This window comes from Nuphar pumila, chromosome 8, assembly GCF_984573655.1.
Source record: "Nuphar pumila chromosome 8, dmNupPumi1.hap1.1, whole genome shotgun sequence".
Taxonomy (NCBI): domain Eukaryota; kingdom Viridiplantae; phylum Streptophyta; class Magnoliopsida; order Nymphaeales; family Nymphaeaceae; genus Nuphar; species Nuphar pumila.
Genome location: NC_143256.1, coordinates 115,966,905 through 115,994,528, shown reverse-complemented (window position 1 = coordinate 115,994,528; position 27,624 = coordinate 115,966,905). Strand labels below are relative to the sequence as shown.

The following is a 27,624-nucleotide window of genomic DNA, read 5'->3' as shown; positions in this document are numbered from 1 at the left end:
CTTTCCTATGTTTCTTATTATTATTTATATTTTTTCAAAATTTTAAAGCTTCTGAGATTTTCTTGATAAAAAACACGTATGAAAGTATCGTCAAGAAAATGCCTCGACCGATACATGTGACTATGCTGGGAACTAATCAGAACACATTTTGGACAAGAATCAAATTGTTTAAAATTCTCATTCCCAGTTTTTTAGGGATCTAACAGATGATGAAACAGTAAAAAATTTCATGCATCCATACCATGCAGCAGCAATTCATCACCCACCTCTGTTTACAGCTACCTGCTGCTTATTTTTGTTTCTTATTGAACTAAATGGTAGATGGTACAAAGGTCCGTTTCTTTCTTTTCCTTTGATTTTGTAGGGGTGGGGGTTTAACATCATTTTTTTTAGGAAAAATGGCACCAAGAGCATTAAGAGACATTCTAAATGTAAACACTCTCCCAGTAAGATTATTTGTAACAGGATAAAAGAAATTCTGTTAAACAAATTTGAGATTGTTTGGCATACCCCTTGTTCTGAAACAATACCAGATTTTCAGAGAATTATCTTAGGCCAGATTTCACTTGCTAGCTGTCTTGATCAGTGCCTGTTATCGAGTTCTCAGCATTCCAACCGCCAGCAGGAACTCTGCGCCCCACTCGATTCCTCTTGTTCTTTGGCACATGAACATCTGACAACAAACATAATTTCAGGACCGATGATTCAGGTGTTGGAGTTGATGTACTGTCCTTCTCTTCCTCTTCCTTTACTCCACAAGGTTGAGCGACTGATGACTCGGTCGCTGAAATTGCCGGAACAACACTATGCTTGCCATCTTCCTCCACCTCCTGACGGGGCTTCTCAACAGGCTGACACACCTCATAATTCTGTAGATCTTCCTCGGCAGCTTGGTTGTCTATGAGGACCTCATCAAACATCTGAAGATATGAAATCAACACCAAAAAGAAAAAAAGTAGAAAAATTCCTCAAGTCTAGAGATGCAACTTTCAAGCTTCAAAACAGCAAACATGTTCTGTTTATATAAAATCAGATCAAGATAACCCCACATGACACTGCCCTCACCATTCAAGAAAGAAGCGATCAAGCACGCAATGAGCATTATGCTGCCTTGACAGAAAAAGACATGATGAAAACATAGATCATGCTTTTCATTAAGAGTCACTACTGATTTGCCAAAAGATAAACCCTAAACTGCTCTTATTTAAGTATATAAAATTCCTATCCTCAAGAGCTTTTTGTAGATTTTTACCAAAAAACATGTTTCAGACTTTCACAGATTTTTACAAATAAACTAATGTTAATCAATAACAAAGAAGATAATTTTTTTGTAAATGGATGTCCTTGATATCTATTAAATTGTTGCTCCTACAAAGTGTAATACTCTCAATTTTCCACAAGACAGTTATATAGTTGTACTACAATTTAGACTACTGCAAATGGTTTATCAGGAAAAAGCATATGTAGTACCATCAGGGTAAAAGATCTTACATCTTCACAAGAATCACCCATTTGAGCTTGATCAAGTGGCATGTCAGCCAGAGAAAAAAGGCACTTCCCAGTGTCATCAAGATCAAGCATTGTAGGCTCTGCATAACTTGAAACTGCACTTCCTGGCATGAATAAGTCCCCAGATTCATAGTCAGATAATTGCTGGCAAGGAGCATAAAGTCCAACCAGATTTGCTTCCCCATGTGCAGGTGAAAAACGTGGGCTTCGTACAGAGCTTGTCACTGGTTCTGCCACCATGCACTGGCTTGAATTCACCACCAAAGAGGCTTTTGCTGCATTTTTCAAGACTAACTTATCCAGCTGGGTTTTCAGCTTGAGAATGCGAGACTGCAAGCCTTCAATCTTCCAAAGAACTTGCTCAGGGAAACTTTCACCATCCTTGCGTTCAAACACTGCCCAATCAGAGTTAACACCAAACTCTTCTGTGTTGTTGTTAGGTTCTTCGGTAACCACTGCGTGAAAACAACCACAAAGGTGAACAGGCTGTAAACACTTTTGTCAAATAAATATAACAAAAAACAAATTTATCATGGTAATTATAAGTCAAACATGTCCAAGGCATTTCCGCATGATGAAGAAATAAAAAGATTTGCATCTCAAAGGACATAAATTTAGCTCCAAGTGTAAGGAATAAGGGATCTCCTTCTCAGGGCATGGAATAGGGTTAAAGGAAAGAAATGGAATCTTATCAGGGAATTGTGGTTGGTAGTCTGTATGACCTCAAAAGGACGAAAAAATCTTTGAAGATTGATCTAGTGGTCCATCAACCATCCATGATTCAAGTGGGTATATATTTTGCATAAAATAATATGGCCTGGGACAGAGTTATCTTAGATTAGAACTTTTGAGCATTGGAGGATTGGTTCCATGATTACTTTTAATCTGTTAACCTGTCTGTAGTACTATTCTTGCAGCAGTGACACCACTTACTACACTTGACAATATTCATCCTATAATGAACACACACACAAGTAAATAACAAAAAGCTCCCCAGATTATTGTTATAAATAATAATAAATTAAAAAATCAGTTTAACTGAATTTGTTGAAAAATATCCTGATATTAACCTGAAATTTTCATTTTGAATCTTAATATTTTCATTTTGAGCTTTTCAAAATAATAGAATATTTCTTTTTTATGAAAAAAAGTTGAAAGAGCGGAGAATGGAGCACGCCAAGATTACGTCTTGGTTAATTAATAGTGTAGATCAGTGTTGTGAAAAGCGATGAGGCGTAGCGAGGCGCTCCACCAAAATCTGAGGCGAGGCGTAAAGCGTAAGCCTCAAATTTTTTTAAAAAAAAAACTTAAAAAAGACTATAAAAAATATCTAAAATTATTAATAAATAAAAAATGCTTTATTGATGAAGCAACAACCAAGAAGAAATAAAAAATATCAAATAAATACTAAAAAAATATAAGATTAACATGTAAAAGTAACATTAATACAACAACTTAGATGAGCATTCATTCAATTCTATATAAGCCATATAGATGAACCTATACAAGAATTAACAGAGTTGAACAACAATTATTCATGGTCAGTTCCGCCACAATGAAATAAGTCCATCGTGGATATAGGCACAGTAGCTGAACCATGGTGTTCTAGTTCTTCTCTCTTTCTCTACTGTTTTGATTTAAAGGCAAGCATCATTTACTGCCATAAAATTATGACAATCAGACTCATGCATCGTGAGCTTTTTTGTTCGTGTTTGATAGGCGACTCTATTTTGTTGAAAAGAAAAAAGGGCCTCACAAACACTGACAACTGCCAGGTTAGGGCTGCTAACACAATCAGAGGTACTTTGGGTGTCGTTCATCTTAAAAATGTACTACACCCATCAAAACAGTAAATAAGCTTATTGCAAGATATTCATTTTAAACCATTCCAATGTCGTCCATCCTAAACACACGACATCGGAAAAAAATAGTGAGGCCCATCCAAGTGATGGCCATCTCATTGGTACAAGTATTGGATGCTGTCCATCTTGAGATCAATAGCATCCAGAAGTGCTCTAACGGAATACCGTGAGCACATTCTGACATTATCCCCTCTCGTCGGTGGGTCAGGGTTGGGCCGTTGGGTGGCATGGGCTCTAATTAAAATTGCATCGGATCGGTTTGGGTCGTCCCCATGTACCACAGTATATGCGTGTGAAGAGGCAACTCGAACGTGCCAAATACCTCAAACGAAAGAGGAAAAAAGAGTTGTGTTCCAGCTTTCCAGGTACTCTCTCTTTGAGCCAGTAAACCCCACTTCTGCTTTTTATCCGCTTTAATTTTGACTATTCGTTTAGTGAGAGAAAGCAGTAATCCGTGCACTGGTGCTACTCCACTTGGGTTCTGATTGTTACAAACAATGAGAGGAACACAGAAAATTAACAAGTGGGTTTTGAGATTCAACAATTCTATCACTAATAGCACATGAGATATAGCGTTGCTAAGAGACGAGAGAGGTCCTGAGTGAGAGACGAGCGAGATGTGAGAAAGCAAAGAGACGAGCAGAGAATGAGGGCCCTCGATATAAAAAATTTGAGGAATGTACGCCTCACATTGAGGCGCGCCTCGCTCCGAGGCGTACGCCTCGGGGCATTTACGCTTTTATGTTGCGCCTCAAGGCACAAAGGCCCTCGCCTTGAGGCAAGGCGCGCTTTTTGCGCCTTGAGGTGCATTTTTAATAACATTGGTGTAGATATTAAAAAGTGCACTAGTCTCGCAAAGTTTGAGCATGCCAACAAAGCATGGGAATACCTTAAGAATACATATTCCCTTAAAAATATTTCACATGCGTGCAAATTGCAAAACAAAGTTAGGACAATGACTCAAAAGGACAAAAATATTAGGGAATATTACAATGAATTATCCGAACTTTGGGAAGAATTATCTATCCTTGAGCTTAAGTGGCATTGCCCGAAAGCTATGTCACAGGGACTCGGCAAAACAGATGTCGCACCCGCGTCGACGCGACGCGGGATCGCGTGCGGGTGCGGCACCGGGTGCGGTCAACACGACCCTGGGTGCGGTCAACGCACCCAGGGTCATTTTTGTCCACAATTTTGGGCGAAAAAAAAAATCCCCCCGATGAAAAGGAGGAGGATTAGGGCAAAAAATTTTTTTTGCCCTAATCTCTCCTCTCTCTCCCCCTGAGCTCGAGCTTTCCCATCGCCGCCCCAGCTCCGCCGCCCCCAGCTCCGCCTCCCAGACTCCTCCTCTCGGCTCCTCCTCTCCTTTCGCAGGTATGTCTCTCACTCTCTTCTTGGGTTGGCTGGGGAGGGGCCGAGCACCCCTCCCCCCCCCTCTCTCTCGGTCTCTTGTTGGATCGACAGGGGAGGGGCAGAGCCTCCCCTGCTCCCTCGTTTTTCGGCACAGGAGGGGCCGAGCCCCTCCCCCATCTACCTCTTTTTTTGGGTCGATTGGGTCGACAGGGGAGGGGTCGAGCCCCTCCCTTTTATGTTTTTCTTTTTTGGGTCGACAGGGGAGGGGCCGAGCCCCTCCCCTTTATGTTTTCCATGTTATCTTTCTTTTTGTTGTCTTTGTTTTTCCTTTCATTTGGTGGGTTTGCCGTAGTGGGAGATATATGCCTGGGAGATTAATACATGGGAGGTATATAGTCTTCTTAATTTCATGCAAATCTTTGTTTGCTGCAATATATTTATCTTTTTTTCTCATATAATTCCTTTTCGTTTAAGTTAATATTCCTTTAATTCCTGGTATAATCGAAGTTTTCCTTTGTGCGTCCAATATTTCGGTGGTTTTGTTTTTCATTTCTGTTTCACTTGAATATTTGTTGTAGTAAAAATTACCTTTTAAAAGACGTAATTTTGCAATTTTTTGTCTTCATATGGTTTATATACACATTCTTAGTTTAAATTATTTTTCTTAACTGATGGTTGCAGTTAATGAAATAGATTTAGTGCCTCAAATTTACTGATTTTGTGTATATTTTTGTAGTAATTAGGTTCTCGATAAATTCATGATATATACAGCCGATATGTGCTATGAGTAGAAAAGGATAAGTTGCCGATATATTAACTTGTGACCATGGTCTTGATCATCTAAATATTTAGGGTTCAAAAGCATGCAACCATGTGCTTCTTTAAATATACAATTAATTATTATTTTTATTAAAACGAACCAGCAAAAAGACAACATTTGATGATGAAGAAGAAAATTATTAGCATCCATTACTTCATCAGGATATACTTTGGTATGTAATTTAGTTCTTTTATGCAATACTTATTTGATTGATATTTAGGTCGATTTATGTAATTGCTTTACTTATTTGATTGATAATTTGATATTTAGGTTGATATACTGCATGCATGATGAATCATATTATGAGTTTATGACAATGTTTACTGTTAAATGTTAAACTGTTAAAACTTCAAAATTATATATATATATATATATATATATATATAATTTTTTTTTTACATTTTTGCCCCTGCCGCACCCCTGCACCCGGGTTTTTTGGAAGTGCCGAATCCCCGCACCCGCACCCGCACCCGCACCCGCTCCCGCACCCGCACCCATGTGACATAGCCCGAAAGATATAGAGTTCCGACAAAAGCAACTTGATGAGGAACATTTTTATCAATTTATAAATGGTTTGAGATCGGAGTTTGAAAGCACCAAATTCGCACTTCATAGAGGAAAAATCCCTTCTATCGACACTCTTGAAGAATTGAGTATGGAGGAGAATAGGCTAAGAGGGCATCCTTTGAAAAATGAAGACTATGTTTTAGCCGTCTCTAAACTAATAAACTACATGAGTCCTTACAAAAACACCTCATTGAAAATAAGGAAATGAAGTTGACAACAAACTCTATTGGAAACAAGGCAATGAGTATGACAAGAAAAAGATTATTTGTTATAATTGTCATGAGCTGGGACATACCAAACCTCAATGTCCTAGATTTAAAAAAAAGAAAGACAAGAAGGTGGCTTCGGTTGGTTTGTCTCAAGAACCGGGTGATTTGAACAAATCTCATGATGAACTCATATCTACGTCACAACTTATGGAGATTCTTCAACCTCTTCTTAAAAAAGCATCTTCCTCAAATGGAGCATCGACTGGAGCCGCAGTTTCTTCCTTCTCCGATCCCGGTAAAACTCCTTGGCTTCTTGATTCTGGTGCTTCGTTTCATATGACCCTCAATCAAAATATTTTATCCAAATGTAATACCAACTCAAGCGTATCAAATGTTTTCACAGCCGATGGTACATCTCTTGAAATAAAAGGAATTGAAAATTTCGTAAATACTTTACAAAATTCTAAAAGATTTATTATTCCAAAAGTAAGTTATATTCTTAAATTAAATTTGAATATCTTGTCAACTTCTCAAATACCTGACCATGGATGTAATGTCTCATTCTTTTCTAATGGTTGTTGGGTGCAAGATCGCAAGTAAGAAAAGCTAATTAGGGAAGGCCGTAGAGAAAGAGGCCTCTATTACATGAATTTTTTGGAAATGCCTAAGGATACCTTTTGTTGCAAAATTCAGAAAATTGGCTTGGATTTATGGCGCAAACGACTTGGTCATCCTAATGTATCCAAAATTCAATATTTTTCAAATCTAAAAAAAAAATTAACTCTGAAAGTTTTAAATGTAAAGACATCATTGGTAAAATGAAGAGATTACCATTTCATGAAAGAACTTTTATTTCCTCTAGACCTCTTGAGTTAATACATTCGGATGTTTGGGGCCAACACCAATTATATCAAAAGGTGGATATGCATACTATGTGATTTTTGTTGATGATTTCACTAAGCATACTTGAATCTACTTCTTTAAGCATGTCTGAAGAAGTGTTGTGAAAAGTGTTGAGGCGTAGCGAGGCGCTCCACCAAAAACTGAGGCGAGAAGTAAGCCTTGAGGCATAAAGCGTAAGCCTCAAAATTGTTTTTTCAAAACTTAAAAAAAACTATAAAAAAATATCTAAAATACAAATAAATAAAAAAATGTTTTATTGATGAAGTAACAACTAATAAGAAATAGAAAATCTTAAATAAGTACTAAAAAATATGAGATTAACATATAAAAGTAACTAAGAAACTGATTAGATAACTGGAAAACTAATTATATAACTGAAAAATATAATGTTTAACTGAAAAACTAATTATATAACTGAAAAATATAATGTCCTATGAAGCAGTAACTAAGAAACTGATTATATAATTGAAAAACTAATTATATAACTGTAACTATCTTCTTCCTATGAAGCAATAACTAAGAAACTGATTGTATATCTGGGAAACTAATTATATAACTGTAAAACTAATCATATAATTGTCACTATCTTCTTCTTCCTCTCCTTTCTCTTCTCTTCCTCTTCTTCTTCTTCCTCCTCTTCCTCTTCTTCTTCTTCTTTATCTTCCTCTTCCTCTTCTTCCCTGATGTTGTTCACGCCTCAGGTTGGGCCTCGCCTCAAGGCGAGGAGTGCCTTTTGCGCCTCAAGGCGTGTTTTTAATAACACTGGTCTCAAGTCTTTTCTCATTTTCAAATATTTCACAACTTAGTCAAAAATAAGTTTAAAAATGATATTTCTATTTTTTGCACTGATTTAGGGAGAGAATACTTATCAAAAGAATTTAATGATTATTTGAATTTACATGGCATCACACATCAAAAGTCTAGTACTCACACACCACAACAAAATGGTTTAGCTGAACGAAAACATAGACACATCATAGAAATAACTAGAACTTTGTTGATAGCAAGTCAAGTACAAAAGGATTTTTGGGCTGAAGCAGCCCTAACTACCACATATCTCATTAATAGAATGTCATCTTCTTCCTTGCAAAATATAACACCAGTTGAAAAACTTTTTAAATTAGTTATTAATTACTCTAGATTGAGAGTTTTTGAATGCAAATGTTTTGTTTTCGCTAACAAAAATGATAAACTCTTCTCTCGAGCTATTCCCTGTGCCTTTTTTAGGTTATGCAAATAATAAAAATGGTTATTGATGCTTTGATCACAAAAGTAAAAAACTATATGTTTAAAGAAATGTGTCCTTTTTAGAAAAGGAATTTTTTTTTACAAAAGACTAAGGAAGTAGTTGACTACTCATTCTTATTTGATTTGGTTTCAATTTATGAAAAATGTGATTAAGATTATGACCTTGATAGTGGTCTTGATGAAATATAATCTTGATAGTGGTCTTGATGAAATAATTATTGAAGAGCAAAGCCATAGGAACAAAAATTACTTACAATATTCTAGGCATAAGGACCTTAATCAACCATGTGCACTAGAGAAGAAATATGTTGAACAACCTAAAGTACAAACCAGAAGATCATCTAGGATTTCTAAACCACTTGGAAAGTTTGTGTCGTATTGTTAGGCCTAAACTTTTTGCGCAGTTTTTGCCTTGTAATAAGCCTACCGAAAGCCCTGCATGGCTCACACGGGCCTTTCAGCTTTGTAATGTTTGTATAGCTTTACATACCTGTAATTTGCATTTTCCCTAATGAGATTGTGGTGCACAGCACTATTGTATATTTCCGCGTTCAATGAATTGATTATTCTTGAATGTTCCTCTCTCCCCCCTCTATTCTCTCCTTCTCTCTCTTGCTCTGTGTGATTGTTGTCTCCTTGTAATCGTGGGTTTGCATGCAATACTTCCTGTACACTTATTGCTTCGAAAGATCCGTTGTGTTCGCTTTTAGAACTCGCTAAAAAGGCTTGTTGGGTCAAGGTTTGCCCAACATCGCACGGGCCCTCAAAATTTAGCCCGTGACAAGTAGTAACATCGCACGGACCCTCAAAATTTAGCCTGTGACAAGTAGTACCAGAGCTGACTTCACCCTGGGCAAGGTGAAGATTGTCGAGTCTCGCTCGACCAAGCGACAATCGTTGATCATGGCTTCTGGAGATTCTGGGGTGGTGATACCACCGAAGCTAAAGAGCAAGAAAAGAAATGGGACAGAGATGTCTATCGTCGAAGAAGCTTGGGAAACTCCTTCGGCAGACCCTACCAAGTTGAAAAAGATGGTGGAAAAACTTATACGAGAAATGCAGGAGATGAATGCTACAGTGTGTGAAGCCTCTCTCAGCTATTGAAAGCTCGATGATGAGCTCAAGACTGCGAATGAAGAACTCTAAAGAAGTATCGCGCTACTTGAAGATAGAGTAGACTCGATCGTTGTCGAGTTGAACACCTTGAGGGATCAAGGGTTAAGAATGGAACAAAAGAACCAGGCTTTGGAACACAAAATCCTAGCTCTGGAACGTCGAGATGTCGACTACCCGCTTGAAGGTTCTCGAGCCCAAGAAGTTCAGTGATGCTCACAACGCCAAAGAAGTAGAGAATTTCCTGTGGAAATGGAGGAATTCCTCGAAGCAAGCTATGTTGAGGACGAACCGTCGAGCTGCTACAACGCGGTTGGCTGATGACGCCATTGTCTGGTGGCGAAGAAGACTCAATGACATGGAGAAGGGTCTTTGTGCAATTGATACGTGGAGTGACTTCAAAAGAGAGTTGCGAAGTCACTTCCTTCAAATGGACGCCAATTACTTGGCGTACAAGAAGATGACGGGCCTAAAGCAAACTGGGTCGATCCATGACTATGTTAAGACCTATTGAGCCCTCACGTTAGAAATTACAGATATGGGGAAGACAGAGACCACCTCCTCCATTTTATGATGGGATTACGTCCCTGGGCGGAGCAAGAGTTGCGGAAGCAGAAACCTCGGGATCTTGCTAGTGCCTTAGTAGTAACAAAAGTACTATCAGAGTTTCAGCGAAAACATGAGTTTAAGGGAAGACAACTGAAAAAAATAATTTCTAGGGACAAAAAGCAGAATGATAATCGGGAAGACAGACAGAATGCCCAAGGGCAAAATCATCAAGATAACCGAAACCGAAATTATCGAGGACGATGTGGCGGTAACAGGAACTATCGTGGGAATCACAGGAACGATGATAGAATTGTGAGTGTAGCTTAAACGAAAGACCCACTAGAGGACCAACCAAGGATGGGCGCACTACAAAGAGTATCGACGCTCAAAGAAGTGAGTGTTGGTGTGCTTTCGTCCAGCAAGGCACTCATGTACGTGGATGTCATCGTGAACAGAGTGGCCACTCAAACCATGATCGATTCAGGTACCACCCATAACTTCATCTCTCAAGAAGATGAGTGGGCATAAAGTCTATAAACAAGAAGAGTTGCATGAAAGCGGCGAAACTCGAAAGCAAAGTCAATCCTCGATGAGGCGAAAAATGTGATTGTTAAGATGAGAGATAGGTTGGGCACAACCAGTTTCTCAGTAGCTCTACTCGATGGCTTTAAGGTGATCCTTGGCATGGAGTTCTTGTGGGCGAACAAAGCCTCTGTCACGCCCCACTTGAATGTAGTGTCTATTATGGATGAGTGATGCCCCTGCATGGTCTCTGCTTGTCTTGTTGATACTTCGCAAATGCAAACGACCTCTGCGATTCAGTTGAAGAAGTGGGTGGATCAGAAGCACCGCTCTGCGGAGTTCAAAGTCGGAGACTTAGTAATGGTCAAGTTGTATCTCGAGAGAACCAGGATCTTCCGAGGTCTACATCAGGGCCTCGTTCGCAAATACGAAGGCCCCTTTCCTATCATCGAGCATGTACTCAATCTTGCCTACAAGCTTAAAGTTCCTCCGCACATTCAACCACATCCAGTCTTCCACGTCAATAACCTAAAGTCATTCCATGCCGATGAAGAAGACAACAACCGCAACCAGTCGACGCAAGCGCCAGCACCTCTCCGCACAACTTACGCCAAAGTAGAGTCCATCATAGATCATTTGTGCAATCGTCAAGAACAAATCAAAGAGTATCTTGTCAAGTGGAAAGGATTGCCATAAGAAGCCAGTTGGGAGAAAGCGAAGAACGTCCACCAATTTCCCTCAGCAATGGACGAGTACGAAGCATGGGCCCTGTTGCCGAGAACGTCGACAACTTAGGTGGGGGAGAATGTTAGGTCCAAACTTTTTGCATAGTTTGTGCCTTATAATAAGCCTACCGAAAGCCCTGCGTAGCTCACACGGTCCTTTCAACCTTGTAATGTTTGTACAACTTTACATACCTGTAATTTGCATTTCCCTTAATGAGATTGTGGTGTACGGTACTATTGTATATTTCTACATTCAATGAATTGATTGTTCTTGAACGTTTCTCTCTCTCCCCTCTATTCTCTCCTCTCTCAACTCTCTATGCTATGTGTGATTGTTGCCTCCTTGTAATTATGCATTTGCATGCAATACTGCATACGCACTTGTTGCTTCGAAAGATCCGTTATGTTCGCTTTTGAAACTCGCTAAAAAAGGCTTGTTGGGTCAAGGTTCGCCCAACGCCGCACGGGCCCTCGAAATTTAGCCTGTGACAGTATGACTCTTTTCTATAAAATGCAAGGCATTCATTGCGTTAATTTATTCATATATGGAACCCTCAAGCTAAAGAACATTCAAGATATTAAAGGAAAGAAACCTATAGGTTGTAGGAGGGTATACAAAATTAAAACCAATAGGAATGAAACTCTTGAAAGATATAAAGCCAGATTAGTTGTTAAGAGATATTATCAAGAATATGGCATAGATTACGAGGAAACTTTTACTCCAGTCGCTAGAATGACCACTATTAGAACTCTAGTAGCCTTAGCATCTGGTGGAAAATGGCCTATATTTCAAATGGATGTTAAAAATATTTTTTTAATGAAAACCTAGTTAAAGAAGTTTATATGGAAACACCACCTGGTATAAATATTCTTAAGGGTAAAGATCTTCGTCTGGAAAAGGCTATTTATGGTCTTAAACAAGCACCAAAGGCTTGATATGATCGATTTAGTTGAGTTATGTTTGATATTGGATTTAGAACTTGTTTGACTTACACTGCATTATTTGTTAAGATCTCTTCTCTATGTAGACAACATGATCATCACTGGAGGAGACAAACCGAGAGTTGAAAATATTAAAAAACTTCTCAAAAAATATTTTGAAATGACTGATTTAGGCTTCTTGAAATACTTCTTAGGAATCGAATTTGCGTACTCTCCTAGAGGATATTTGATAAGAGAGTTGATAGCCCCTCTGATTACCAACACTAAGATACAAATTGATGATAAAGAACTTCTTGAAGATCCTACTTCATACAGACAGCTTATTGGAGCACTCTCTTATCGTTCAATTACTAGACCTGATATAAGACATGTTGTACACACAGCTAGTCAATTTCAGCACGCTTCTACTTTTGTTCACATGAAAGCAATTTTGTGTATTATTAGATATATTAAAACCTCTCTTTTTCGAGGTCTCTTTTGTCGGCTTCATCTTCTTTAGATTTAATTGCTTATCTTGATGTTGATTGGGGAGGGCATCCCAATAACATATACTCAACCACTGGTTTTTGTATTTTTTAGGTGAATCTCTGATTTCGTGGTGATGCAAGAAGCAACAAAAGGTTTCGCTTTCATCAATGAGGTTGAATATCGAACCAACCACAACGATAGAGGTAGTCTGGCTCAGAAGGTTGTTGGCTGATATGGGAGTTCAAGTGACAGGAGCCTCCTGCATGTGTTGTAACAACAAGTGCAATCTACACTGCCAACAATCATACTTTTCATGAACGTACTAAGCATATCGAAATGGAATGTCATTATATTCGAGAGGAGTATCTATATTGGACCATAGATCTGTCATATGTTACATCAAAGTATCAGTTAGCAGATTTCTTCACCAAACCTCTCGCAACCCCCCCCCCCCCGATTCCACTTTTTCTTAGACAAACTTTTGGTTATCGTACCGTAAGTTTGAGGGGGAGTGTTAAATTGTGCATATATATATATATATATATATGTATTTATATTATTGGTGTAGATATATTTTTATCTTCTTTATTTTATTTTTATTTTATCTAGTTCATTTAGAACTAGAGTTGGAGTAGTCAACACTTTGTTGACTAGTCAAAGGAGTAGTTCATTTAGAACTAGAGTTGGACTAGCTCCAACGACTCTATTTCCAGCTGTTGGAGCTAGTCTAACGACTCTTTTGAGTCCCTCTCCTTCTTGCCTCTTGCTTGTATATAAATAGGGATGTTCCCTCCTCTCTTGTATGCATGCTTCTTGCATGGTGATGAATAAAATAATATTTATTTTAGCCCTCTTGTGAAATACCCCTTGTGTGGGTCTCGTATTGAGTGTCCTTTTGTGGACACTTGTTATGTGTGTTCTTTTGAATCTTTGGTGAGCATATTGAGTGTGATTGAAAGATTCTTGTTTCTTTAGAGAGGATTCCAATTCACTGTCAAATTGGATGGAACCAACTATACTTTTTGGGCAGAATTTATGAAAACCGTGATCAAAGGACAAAGATGTGGAGGCTATGAAGATAGCACGAAGGGCTAAGTGAAAACTAGTGAAAAGGATTTTGATAACAAGATTAAAGATTTGGAAGATAAACAATGCCAAGGTCAAGTGATGCATACTTGGCTCAGTTTAGCATAACATTGTAATCAAGTTTGAGAAGTTTCAGGAAATGAATTATGCATGACCATTTCTTCAACAAGCATATCAGCAAATGAATTGAGCGAGAAAGTACCAATTGGTAGAAGAGCTTAGGGCTCTTACACGAGGATAAAACTATTCAAGGCCCTTACATTAAGATGCAACAACTATCCGTCTATCCCCTAATAGAAACTTCATCAACTCATACCAAGTGTAAGGAGTGTAAGGCTTGTATAGATGAAGAGAACAAGGCCAGAGATAAATCACGTCATGGAGTTTTTCATGGTTCTATAGCCAGATACGATAATGTGAGAAGCACAATAATTCATAGGGCATCATTTCCTTCACTTACACAAGCATTGGCTGAGCTTATAGTAAAAGAGACAAAACTTAATTCTCTTGGCACTCCACCTATGGACACAATTTTAGCACTCCATGAGGCGACTCGAGTGGAGCAAGATGCAATTACTATAAGGAATTTGGAAACATGAAGTATACATGCCCAAGTTCAAAGACAAAGAAGGTAAGAACATCTGCCATTTATGCACCTACAAAAAGTACTAAGACGAGCAATAAAAGTTTAGTGAGTGATAATATGCATTCTTCTCTAGCCACTGCTACCCTTTCAGATGCCTGGTCAACTGCACACAGTCAACTACTAGAGCAGATTCAACAATTGCTTTCTCAATCTAATATCTCAATTTATTCTCCTATTGCTTCCTCCACTGGTACTACATTCGCATGTAGCCTTACTGTTAGTTTTGGCTGGTTAAATAGATTTGGGGGTCTCATATCACATTATGGCAGATGAATTTATTTTAAACTAATGATGCCATAATGTGGTGCATTTCACACAACAAAAGACTATGTCATACTAGTGTCAAGAGTTGGTCGTATCCAGTGTTGTTGAAAACGTGCCTCAAGGTGAGGGGCTTTTTGCCTTGAAGCACAAGCCTAAGGCACAACTATGCCAGAGGCATGCACCTCATACGCCTGGAGGCACAAGTCTCATGGCCTCATTTGACATTAAATAAAAAAAATCAAAACAAAAGGGGGGAGGGGGGCCGATGTTAGGGCAGCCCCCCCCCCCCTTGTCTCCTCTCTTTTGCTCCCCAACCCCCGCCCTCTTCACCACTAGCAGCAGGTACAAACTCTCTCTCTCTCTCTCTCTCTCTCTCTCTCTCTCTCTCTCTCTCTCTCTCTCTCTCTCTCTCTCTCTCTCTCTTCCCTTCCTTTGTTGTTGCTTCTTTTTTGTTTTTTTTTCTTCTTCCCTTCCTCTGTTGTCGCTTCTTCTTCCTCTGTTTTCCTTCTTTTTCTTCCCTCCTCTCCCTTTTCTTATTCTTCTTCTTCCCTCCTTTTTTTCCCTTCCTATGTTGCTGCTTCTTCTTCTTTCCTCCTTTTTTTTCTTCTTCTTCCCTTCCTCTGTTGTTGTTTCTTCTTTCCTCCTTTTTTCTTCTCCTCCTTCTTTCTCTGTTCTTTTTCTTCCCTCCTCCTCCTTTTTCTTCTTCCATTCCTCTGTTGCCTCTTCTTCTTCTTTTTGTTCTTCCCTCCTTTCTTTGTCATTTTTCTTCCCTCCACTTCTTCTTTCCTCTTCCTTTCTTTTTCTCCTTCCTCCTTTGTTCATCTTCTTCCTTTGTACAATTAATTGACTATGCATGTGATTATGTATGTACATGTAATTGACTGTGAAAGTGTTTTTGTAAAGATTGTGTATATCAAATTGTGAATGTTAGTTTGTGTCATTATTTTAAAATATTTTTTTGATGGTGGATATGCATGTCATTGACTATGTATGTGTAGGTTTGTACATGTACATAACTACATACAAAGATTGTATATGTACATGTAATCTATTGTGTATGTGTAGGTTTGTAATTTTGTATATAAAGATTGTTAATATGATTTGTGACTTTTAGTTTGTGTTAATATGCATTATATGATGATGACATGATGTTGAGAAATTTAATTGTTAGTGATTTTGTTACTTAATTTTTCATTGAATGTTCATATTTTATTTGTTAGATACTTAGATCAAGTTGTTGCATTCATGTTACTTTTACATGTTATTCTTATATTTTTCGGTATTTATTTGATATTTACTATTTCTTATTGGTTGTTACTTCATGAATAAAGCATTTATTTTATGTATTAATATTTTTAGATATTCTTTTAAGTTTAAAAAAAATGAGGCTTACGCTTTACGCCTCACTTCGGTTTTTGGTGGAGGGCCTCGCTACGCCTCAATGATTTTCACAACATTGGTCGTATCACTCATCTTTCTAATCCCAGCAGTAAACTAAACATTGATGATCTTTACTATGTGCATTCCTTTGTGATAAATCTGACATTTGTTCGTCAAATTACTCGCCACAATCATAGTGTAGTGCTTTTGCTTGGTGATCATTATGTGTAGGATTGACTATTCAAGAAGAGGATTGAGATTGACTATAGAAGAGGAAATTTATATCATCTTGACCCATTAGGCTGAGGTCTCAATGTATTCCCAGTTTTTGTTTTGGTCTAAACATTTTTTGAGGCCTCATGGTTGTGTCATTACAAATCGGGCCATGTTTCTAGTTGTAGGCTACAATATTTTTTATTTTCAGATGCCTTTAATGAGTAAAAAACTGTAGTATCTGATCAAGAGATTATGAAAGTTGTAAGCTAGCCAAGAGCCACGAGTTGCTGCTCGAATATAATGAGATAGACTTTGAGCATTTTTTACTGTGTACATTCTAATGTATGGGAACCCTCACCCATTATCATAAAAGAGAGATCCACTTATTTTTTTTATATTTACTGATGATTGCACAAGATATACTTTGATACATTTTTTGAAAAATAGTAAGTGAAGTGCTTGATATCTTTAAAAAGTTGTGTATTGATAGAATCTTAGGGCATGTTTGCAATGACTGGTGATTCTTGGATTTTCTCAAGATCCTGTGATTGTAAATTACAATCACAGCACTTTCTCAAGGTTAGTGAAATATGAAAAAAGTACAAGTTGTGATTGTTTTTTCTTTTCTTTTCTTTTTACTCGGAGAAACCACCCCAAGATCAGAGACCTAGTTGCACTGGCTCTGCCTGCCGTACTTACGGTCACTGTCTTTTTGCTTGAATCTTGTGAAAGTTGGTCACAAGATTGACCTTGTGACCAACAATCACAACTTCCACTTTCTCAACAATGATGGTTCATCCCCACCTGTAACCAAAGCAAATGTGCCCTTATTTAGTTTTTTACTAAAACAAATGTCCTATAGTCAGACTCAAAGGGGAGTATATCAGACACCAACTTCAAAACCTCCTCTTGGAAAAGGGTATTCTCTATTAAAAGTCATGTTCATATATCCTTGACCAAAATGGAGTTGTTGAATACAATACAAACATATACTTGAAAGTTGAAAGTTGAATTGAAACTACTGGAGTCCTTTTTGCTAGTCATATCCCTAGAATCTAACATTATAAACACGACGATGTATTTGACTAATTGTATGCCCGCTAATGTGCTTGCAAAAACTTCACCATGCCAAAAACTATATAGTCCAAGATAGACTATGAGTTCTTGAGTTTTTGACAATACTTATTTTGTTTTTTTTTATCCCTAGCATAAAAAAGATAACTTGTCACCTAAGGCAGTACAATGTTATTTTATTGGATATCCTAAGGGTTAGAAAAGATATAGATGCTATGATCCTAGTCTAAGAGACTGGACATCCAGTCAAACAATATTTACAAAACATTTACCTCACTCTGGTGTAAATTCTAAAAAAAAGTAGTTGAATATGAATTTCATTTCTCATCCCATACCCAGTTGATGAAAAGACACAAGGAGGGATCAATTACAAACCTCTAATATCCAAACTCCTGCTACACAATTGACACCCTTTATGACATGCATGTTTAAGAGATGAATGATTTTTTTAGGCCAAATTCTAATACTCCTCCAACCAATCTGAAAAAGGATTTCACAATTATGATGTGCCTTAGATACATCATAATAGTCTTGTCCCTCAATACTTTCAAGTTTCAACTCATTTTGTTTAATACGAGTCATTTTCTGCTAACATTAAACTTTTTCGGCCCTATCCATTCTTAAGTTGAATCCAAGTCAAATTGCAACCATGGGAAAAGACTTAATACACTATAAAGAATTCATGCTTTTAGCCTTGGTAAAATTGCCTCAAAGAAAAACTGCCATAGATGTGTAAGTGGGTATATGAGATTAAGACAAAAGCTGATGGAACTATACAAATGTATAAAGTGAGACTGCTAGTAAAAGGCTACAACCAATAGTTTGGAGTTCCTTTGCACTTTCAGTGCACATGATTACTATTAGAATGCTTCTAGCAGTGAATGCAATGAGATATTGCAATTTTCTTTTTTGGATTAGCAAGCTGGGGTAAGGCAGACCCTGACCGGTTAACAATTTAAATGAAGCTTTACATGATCATACATATTAAGGAAGCCAATCTGGTGGCTTATCCTTGCAACATTTATCACGCCCAGAATCCCTAATCGTTCTAAATGCAAAAGCATAAAATGGGACATTGCAACTTATGGCAATTAGATATTGAGAATGAATTTTTAATTGGAAACCTTGAGGAAAAAGTATATATGGGGTTGCCTCCTAGTGTAATTGTTGCGCAAGAGAGAGTATGTAGACCACGCAAGGAATTTAATAGACTTAATCAGACATGCCAATTAAATGTTAAGAATGCATTTTTAAATGGAGACCTTGAGAAGGAAGTAAAGTTGCCTCTAGGTGTAATTGATGAATAAGAGCGTATGCAAACTATGTAGGGTATTATATGGACTCAAGCAAATACCACGAGCATGGTTTGAAAGTTTAGTTTAATTGTCAAATTACTTGGCTCTAGACAAAGTTATCATTATCCAACCATATTTGCATCTATCTGCACTAGAGGACACCACCTGCTACTGCTATATATTAATGACATGATCATTACTAGAGATGAGCAGATAATAGAAATAATAGGGAAAGAGGTTTATTAAGTTATTTGAGATAAAGAACTTGGAAGTGTTAGTACTCCTTGGCGTTGGAGGTTGCATACTCTAAGAGACAATAGTTTATTGTCATAGTACAAATATGCAAATGATTTGGTGGTTCGAGCATGACCAACTGATGATATAAACGGGTTGATATGCCTGTTGAAGCAAATTTAAAGCTTTGACCAACTGATGGAGAATTACTTAATCATCCCATAATATATTAGTAATTGGTATGAAGCTTGATCTATTTGAATATCTATACCAGATATCACCTATGTTGTACACATAATAAGCCAGTTTATGAGCACACCATAATTTGTCCATATGGTTGTTATGGAAAGGATTATTTTCTATGTTCAAAATACTATGTGCTATGCTTTATTCTTTTTATCTTCATCTCCACTTGAATTCAAGGCATATTGTAGTTCAATCTTTAAAGCAACAACAACAAACAACAACAACAACTACGCCTTCATCCCAAAACAATTGGGGTCAGCGATATGAACCAACAAAGAAAATCATTCTGGGTCTTCCACATGAATCCTTCTCCTCCAATCATTTCTATCCAATGTCATGTCCTCGGTGAGGTTCAAAGCATTCATATCCTTTCCTATCATCTTCATCCAAGTCTTCCTAGGCCTACCCCGACCTCTTTTAACTAATATATTTTTCCATTTCTCCATCCTTCAAACTAGAGCATCATTAGGCCTTCGCCGAATATGTCTAAACCACCGTAAACGATTCTCTCTCATCTTATTTTCAATGGGTGCAACGCCTACCTTCTTACGTATCTCCTCGTTCCGAATCTTAGTTTTTATTGTATTTCCACACATCCATCTAAGCATACGCATCTCAGCTAGACTCATTTTTTGAATATAATATCTCTTGGCAGCCCAACATTCCGTACCATATAGTAAAGCGGGCCTAATAATCGTCCTATAAAACTTTCCCTTCAACCGCAATGGCATTGTACGATCGCACAACACTCCAGTTGCACTTTTCCATTTCATCCACCCAACCTTTATCCTATGATTTACATCTCCATCAATTTCTCCATACTTTTGAATGATAGATCCCAAATATTTGAAACAATCATCCACCGGTATTTCTTGCTCACCAAGCTTCACTACACTCCCATCACTACTTCGTTGCTTACTAAACCGACATTCCATATATTATGTCTTACTCTTACTCAACTTAAAACCTCTTGCTTCCAATGTCTGTCTTCATAATTCTAACTTAGCATTAACCCCAGCTCTAGACTCATCAATCAAAACAATATCATCAGCAAACAACATACACCACGACACATTTTCTTGAATTGATCTCGTAAGCTCATCCATCACTATAAGCAAATAGGAAAGGGCTTAAAGCAAATCCTTGATATAACCCAACCGTTATAGGAAAATTGGTTGTCACCCCTCTACAAGTGCGGACATTGGTTACTACTCCTTCATACATATCCTTAATTATACTAATGTACTTGAGAGAAACACCTTTCTTCATCATTGTCCACCAGAGAACGTCCCTACGTACTCTATCGTATGCCTTCTCCAAATCAATAAAAACCATATGCAAATCTTTGTTCCTCTCTTTATTTCTCTCAATAAGTTGTCTAAGAAGATGTATAGCTTTCATAGTTGATCTTCCAGGCATAAAACCAAATTGATTCTCCGATATCATGACAACCTTCCTCAACCTAGACTCAATCACCCTCTCCCAAAGTTTCATAGTATGACTCATGAGTTTTATACTACGATAGTTTGTGCAATCTTGTATATCACCCTTATTCTTATATAGAGGCCCCAAAGTAGTTCAATCTTTAAAGCATCAACTAAAAATAAGCATCCTACCACGAACTTTTGTATATTTCTTGTTGACTACATGATCTCATGAAAGAGCAAAGAGCATCAAAAAATTGCATTGTCTACCATTAAAACAGAGTTTAAATCCCTGGCACTGAGTATAGCTGAACGTGTCTGGCTTTGTTAGCTTCTTGAGGATATGAATGTTAGATTGGAACAGAGCACTCCCTTACATTGTGACAATTAAAGTGCTATTCATGTAGCAAAAAACCTAGAGTTCTATAAATGCATCAAGCATGATGAGATAGATTTTAACTTTGTGTATTAGACATATTCAACGGAAGTCATTGCATTGCCTTATATGAAATCGATACAACTTCTTGTAGACTTCTTCACCAACAGTCAACTCACATCAAAATTTCACTCTTTTATCAACAAACTCATAATGATTCCTCTTGTATCATCTTGAGTTTGAGGGGTATCAATGCCTATATGTAGTGTACGGGCATTTTCATCATTTTCCATTTATTATAGGGGTAGTTCAACCCTGTTTTCTAATTTATGTCTAATAAAGTCTTACGCAGAGGATTTTTTGTCCACTGGACATTTTTTATATAGTAACAACCGGGGGTCAACCTATACACTCATGTAATAACAAAACCTAATAAATGAGAAAGTTATCTTCGTCCCTTATTCATTGATGCTCACATTTTGCATACTGATAACATGTGAAAGTAGAGAGGCATGCTTGAACTTGTGACCACTATTTTGATAGAAAATAGGGAAACCACTCTACCAAACACATTTGTTGTGTCAATAATTAAACAAAACCTATACATTTACATATTAAATGAGCTTAAATTGGTGTTTGAGTTCTGCTCATTTATTAATCGACCCTAAATTTAGGCTTCAGCATGGCTCGTTTAATAAATAAACATCCTCAAACTGAGCTTGAGTATATTTTGCTCATATAGAGAATAGATAATCCACGTCATCTTGACTTAACATGGATAATGTATATTGGATTCCCATAAAATGCATGCATCATCTCCTCTGCATCGTTGGTTCATATGTTAAATGAGACTGAGGCTTCATTTATGAAAAAAAAATTCTTTTTGGAATATGTTTCACTAAAAGGTAAAAACCTTACAATTTAAAGCAGATGCTTCACTGTGAAAAGAAATCTGCACTGAAAAAGAGATTTCCACACTCAAACATGCCATGAAACATATACACATATGCAGCAAGCAAATACATAGAGAGAGAGAAACCTTCTGTACCTGGGATGCTACTGCAATCATCATCAATACCATCAGTGTCAACCTTCTTCTTCTTTTCTGAAAATATTATAAAAACGTATGCATGTCAAGAACAATTCAAGCAGGTACCTGAATGTGCAGATATGATAAGTGAGTACCATAATAAGAGAACAATGGGTGGGATGACATGTATGAATGTATATCAACTGTATCCTCAATCCGCTTCCTTTTTCTTCTCTTCTTGATTTTTGTTTTAAAACAGTGGCTAGAAAAAGGGATGACCCTGGCAGCAGAACTATCGAATGTTGCCTGGCCATACTTCAATTGCTTTCTACGTTCTATTTCCAACAGCAATCTGTCATATTTTGATGCCTGAGATTGAAGCTCCTTTATCTGCAATTCTAACCAATGGCACCGCCACGTGAGAGAACGACGATACTTCTTCCAATCTGCTGTCAGTGTCTTTTTTCTGCTAAATCAAGAACACAGATAAAGTGCAATACACATAAAAAAAGAAGCCATCCTACTACAGCATAAGCACTTGAATCAAAGATATATCATATACTAAATCACTAGCCTATCTCCTTATAAATGTATATGTTAGAAGGAAAAGGAACTAACAGCATTACTAATAAAAATTCATTTAAGAAAACAATGAAAAATAAATCCTGAATGACACATATTCTCAAGTAATTCCTTCTATAGTTTCTCAACCTTGAAACTATAAGGAGAAATTAACATTAGCTAATAGCCATCTATTATAATTAATCATACAGAAGAAAAGAAACCAAAAAAGGGCAAAATCTGAAAATTAGCCATTATTTATGTAATAAGCAGCTCCACTGCAGTAGCAACACATTTGTTCGGAAACTCTACAGAAGGAGGTGATTTGGTTGATGTAGGGGAATTATTCGCATGGACTAGTAATTAAATGCCCTCCTTGATGTAAGAAGCACAAGTTCTTGACTCAAGCTGAGATGATGAAAGCATATCATAATATAAGGGAGCAGTTTGTCATAGATGTGTCATGAAGGCAATTTTCATGGATTAATAATCAGAACAAAGAATTGATTCTTAAAATAAATAAAAAATAAGATTTAATTATCAGAGCTCTCCATGTCTGTTAACATGAGAAGCTTTACATGTTCTTGAACACTGTAGAGGTTTTGAAGCTAACCACACGATAAAGAGTGTGATCTCACCTTAGAACAACATTAGACCAGAGAATTTCACTTGAAAAAGGACCTAAAAACCTCAAGCGCCCAAAAGGATCAACCCATTGTTATCATGTTCTCTACCATGGGCAGTGAACTGGAACCCATGAGCCGGTGTTGAAAGCATACTAGGACATTTTCTAGTTCAAATGATCCTACCCTAGCTTACCAAGGGGTTTTGACCCTTGGCACCCATGACACACAACCACCAAAGCCAGTGACCATGGTTCAACAGCATGGAAATAACCCTATCAAATGAAGATCCAAACTTCAATTGAGATTCAACAACAAGGGAGTAACTTTATGATTCTATCAAACGAATGTCCAACTTGAGTTGAGATCAACAGATTTAGGTCCAGACAAGATCCAACATGGGACCTGTGGGTCCACACAATATCATGCCTAGACTATTTATGCCCAACATGGATCCACTTCGTCCTAAACTGGATCATATATAAATCTGATATGAACTCAAAATGATCTATTTCAGACCTAGCTAACTCTATTTTGGACTCGCATATTTATCCATAGCAGCCAAACAGACATTTGTTTATAAGCTGTTCAAAGCAACTTATTAGTTATTCTTTAGAATGATAAAGATAACTGTTTATATCTTTCATTAAACATAAAGGCAGCCATAACAGAGTCTGGAAGTATTTGGATTACACATGCAATGCACCATGGAAAGAATCAATTGTGTGAACATGCCTGCCAAGGAAAAGAAAGTACTGTGCTGCCATGCTGTCTAACTTGGAGATCTCAAAGTTAACAGTTGTTACTTTTGTGATTTACATGTTTTGAAAATGCTCAGAGAGGTATATTTTAGTCCAGAATAAACTTCAGAATATGGATAAATACCTCATTAAAAATCTTGAAACATCACTGTCACAATAATATTGTGACTCTACTTCAGCATCACTTGAATTCAACATAGAACCATCATCACTTGAATCGGTATTGCCAAAAGAACTAGAACATTCTGTTGTATCTTCAGTTGGGGAGAGTCTGATGCTGGCATCAACATTTTCAAGGATATCAACCACTTCATCATCCACAGCATCCAAATTAGAATCAGGATCTAATATCTTCTCTGAATGTTTATCCAAGTCAGAAAGCTCTTGAATGTTTCCAGTAGATTGATATATTCCAGTTGTCTTTGCATCAGATGTGGTATAAAGGTCATGGTGATGTTCTTTCTTAACCTCAATCATTGCTTGTGCAGGAGCCATAACGTCTCAAATCATCGTGCTACCAGTTGGAAAAGAGGAACACAATGTTTCCATTTTGAGCAGCCCAAGTTATTAACGCCCGCACTAGGAAATAAAATTAAAGAGTACCATTCAGAATTTCAGATTGAATAGACATTTAAGATTTTATATAGATGCTACTCACACACATGCAAGTATTCTTATTTTTACAATTTGTGGTATGTATAAAGTGATCAAGCCTTGTTTCAAATTGAAGTTAAGAAATCCAACCAAACTACATATTAAATAACTGCATCAAAAGTGAGACTACGACTTCTATTCCATTGTCAACTCAGTGACACACTGAAAGGTTAGAGGCAAAAAAGAAAAAACACTAACCAAAAGGATGTGGCATGACAAAGATGTTACAGAAAATAGAATGAAAAGGGAATGGTTTTCTTCCAAGAGTACTTATGTTAAATAATTTTCTTTGTTTTCACAACCATAATGGTGATGCACAATCAGATTCAGCCTTCGGGCTGGGCTGGTAAGAGCCAAGAGAGGTAGGAAGAAGGTTTATTGGCTCAAGTTTTAACAAGATCCAATCCAAGTCCTAAGGTAGCAGTTGTTGCATGAGAAAGAAAAAGAAAAAAAAGGAACACTGGGCCAGTCTACACAAAATATAAGTGAGAGAAATTGTAAGAAAGATCAATTGATTACTCTACTCATGCTAGTAAAATTCTCACTCTCATTGAAGTTTGAACATGATGTATCATCTAAAGCTACCAATTTCCAAAGTGTCCCTTCTTCTTGATTGGAACTCATTCACAGGGGTCAAGCCATGTATCTCTAATGCCATCATATTCATCATGTTCTACAGCACCATTCGGCTGATTCAAAAGGATTCCTTACACAATTGTACCTACTTGTCCCTAGTTTGCACTCCAAAGATTCTTGCTCCAAGACACATTTGGAACAACATGTGGAAGACGTGGAGAGGAAGAGGAAGGCCTTCTCTGATCCCACCCTGTTTCTGTTCTTGGACCAGCCACCCCTTCTCCCCCCCTCCCCCCCCCCCCTTTACCTGGCCCATTCATTTCTTAACCACCCATCAGGAAATCAAATTCATGGGCATTGATTTGTTTATATGTAACATGTATTCCTCATTGACACATTAGGAAATTGCAACAATGCATCACAACCACAAAAAAACAGCAAAAAAAAATCCAGTTCATTGCAAACATGGGAATCATTTTTTCATAGAAAAATCATTCTTTCTCACACTATTTTCCCAATTCCTGCAATGGTAACTGTAAGAAACCATTTCATTCAGCTCCATATAAAAACAATCAGCAACAGAATATTTCAACAGTATGATTAAATAAGAAAAACAAAAGAAACTGAACTTTCCAATATCTCTATGATATTATTGTTACCTTTGTGAAATGGCAGAAGACTCTAGGTTCAATCAGATTCATTAATTAAATAGAAGCAATTCGATGAACAATAGGAAAAAGGAAGAAGCAAAAAAAAAAAATCCAATCAACACAATGAAGGAAGAAAAACATTTCCAATCAACACAATGAAGGAAACCTTACTACTTATCCATCGGGCGACTAAAATCCTCAAAAAAAACCCTAAAACATCTACAGGAGAGAGAGAGAGTTGGGACTATGGGAGATGGGTCAGAACCAAATCTGGTCTAATCTGATTAGGATAACCATTTCTGGGTTCTAGGCCGGATTGCATGATCCATTACCTGATCTGGGTTAGATTCTATGCTTGCCCTTATTGGACCTAGATTGAAACAACTTGAGTGCATCTCGATATATATGGGTTCCACAGGATTATGTTCAAAAACCTTGTACCATATCCAAGCATTCATCCAACTAGATTCTATAAGGATTTACCAAATCTGAGTGTGGATTCAGGCCTCAAACCAGATTCGATATATCAATGTTTTCTGTGGCCATGCCGGGATGCCGCTCTTTTAAATCCAAGGGTTTAAGAATAAATGATCACAAGATACGTGGAAACAGCCTCGTCCTGCTCCTGGTCCAACTAGAAAGCCTCAGTTTTGGCTTTAGAAATGCATCTCAAATCCCAGGTTTATGAACAAGGATCTCAAGCATAGTCACAAATATAGCTTCCAGGAATTTCTCCGCAAGAAGAAAGTTTCCACAGACTTTAAATCCAAGAAGTTGTTTTTCTCAGGAAAAATCACAAAACACGCATAGCATTTCAAACTTCTGGAACACTAAAAATTATTCAACATGTACACCTAACAACAGCAACATTAACAACTAACAAGTAATGAATAAAACTACTGAGCTAACTATCAAAGAACAAAAATCGAATACCACCCATCAAGCCAACAATTATTATTTAAAAGGCACATCTAAAAATGTTCAAATCCAAGTCCCAAAACCATTCATCTAATAATCCCTCCACAAACATCCCAATCACAAACTGGGCTTGCAAGGACCAATTGCCAACAGCAACCATGTTGAAGCACGTCTCCACGAAGCATTTTTCAACTGACAGTCATCAAATAAACACGATCTAACAGGACTAGATTCAATTTCTTGCGACTCAGGTCCGAGATGCTTCCAATTTGATAGCAGTTACTTGATCTATTAAAGCTTTCGAAGCATATACCAACAACTATAAATCATATCTTGGGAAAGAGCAACGAATTATAGAAATTTTAGAAGGCCATGGGTTTGCATGATGCGACAGCCAGAAGAACCCTACACTCCCTCCGGCAATGCCGGCTGATGCTTCATGAAGTTCAAAATTTTGGAAAAGTGAATTGATTGCACCTATTGATACTCTAGGGCAGCACGTGAGCCTGACAACTCCTTCTCTTTTGAGAGAGAAGAGGGGTGGGCCGCCGGACGGAGACCCCCCTTTCTTCGTTCACTCAATTTTTGTGAGATGGGGAAGGGGGTCGCCGGCTACCCCCATGCCTACAGTTTACCGAGAGAGAGAACCTCAAGGAAGAGTGTGCGCACCGCCGATGGCTCCGCTGGACGGAGGATGGGCCGCCGGAGTGCAGAGAAAGCGTCCGCCGTCGGAGAGAGAGAGAGAGAGAGGAGTCGGGTTGGGGGTAAAGGGGGAGAGGGGCGTAAATGGGATTCGGGTCCGGGTATGCCCACCCAGTCC

At 37.7% G+C, this 27,624-nt stretch overlaps 1 protein-coding gene across 6 annotated transcripts; it reads right to left on the bottom strand.

Annotated features, from left to right (window-relative positions):
• Nucleotides 1-415: 415 nt before the first annotated feature.
• Nucleotides 416-27,559, bottom strand: LOC149830329 (uncharacterized). Of its 6 annotated transcripts, none has more exons than XM_090016449.1 (7): nucleotides 27,474-27,559; nucleotides 24,131-24,585; nucleotides 22,217-22,527; nucleotides 22,080-22,136; nucleotides 21,950-21,988; nucleotides 1,492-1,964; nucleotides 416-920 (listed from the first exon to the last, which is right to left on the bottom strand). In XM_090016449.1, exons 2-7 carry the CDS (start codon nucleotides 24,499-24,501, stop codon nucleotides 570-572), a joined length of 1,602 nt encoding a protein of 533 aa, XP_089872575.1. In that variant the 5' UTR covers nucleotides 24,502-24,585; nucleotides 27,474-27,559; the 3' UTR covers nucleotides 416-569. The 6 variants fall into 6 exon arrangements, with proteins under 6 accessions (XP_089872575.1, XP_089872576.1, XP_089872577.1 ...); XM_090016450.1 differs by having other exon boundaries at nucleotides 27,453-27,538; XM_090016451.1 differs by lacking the exon at nucleotides 27,474-27,559 and adding an exon at nucleotides 27,282-27,423.
• Between the last annotated feature and the right edge of the window lie 65 nt (nucleotides 27,560-27,624).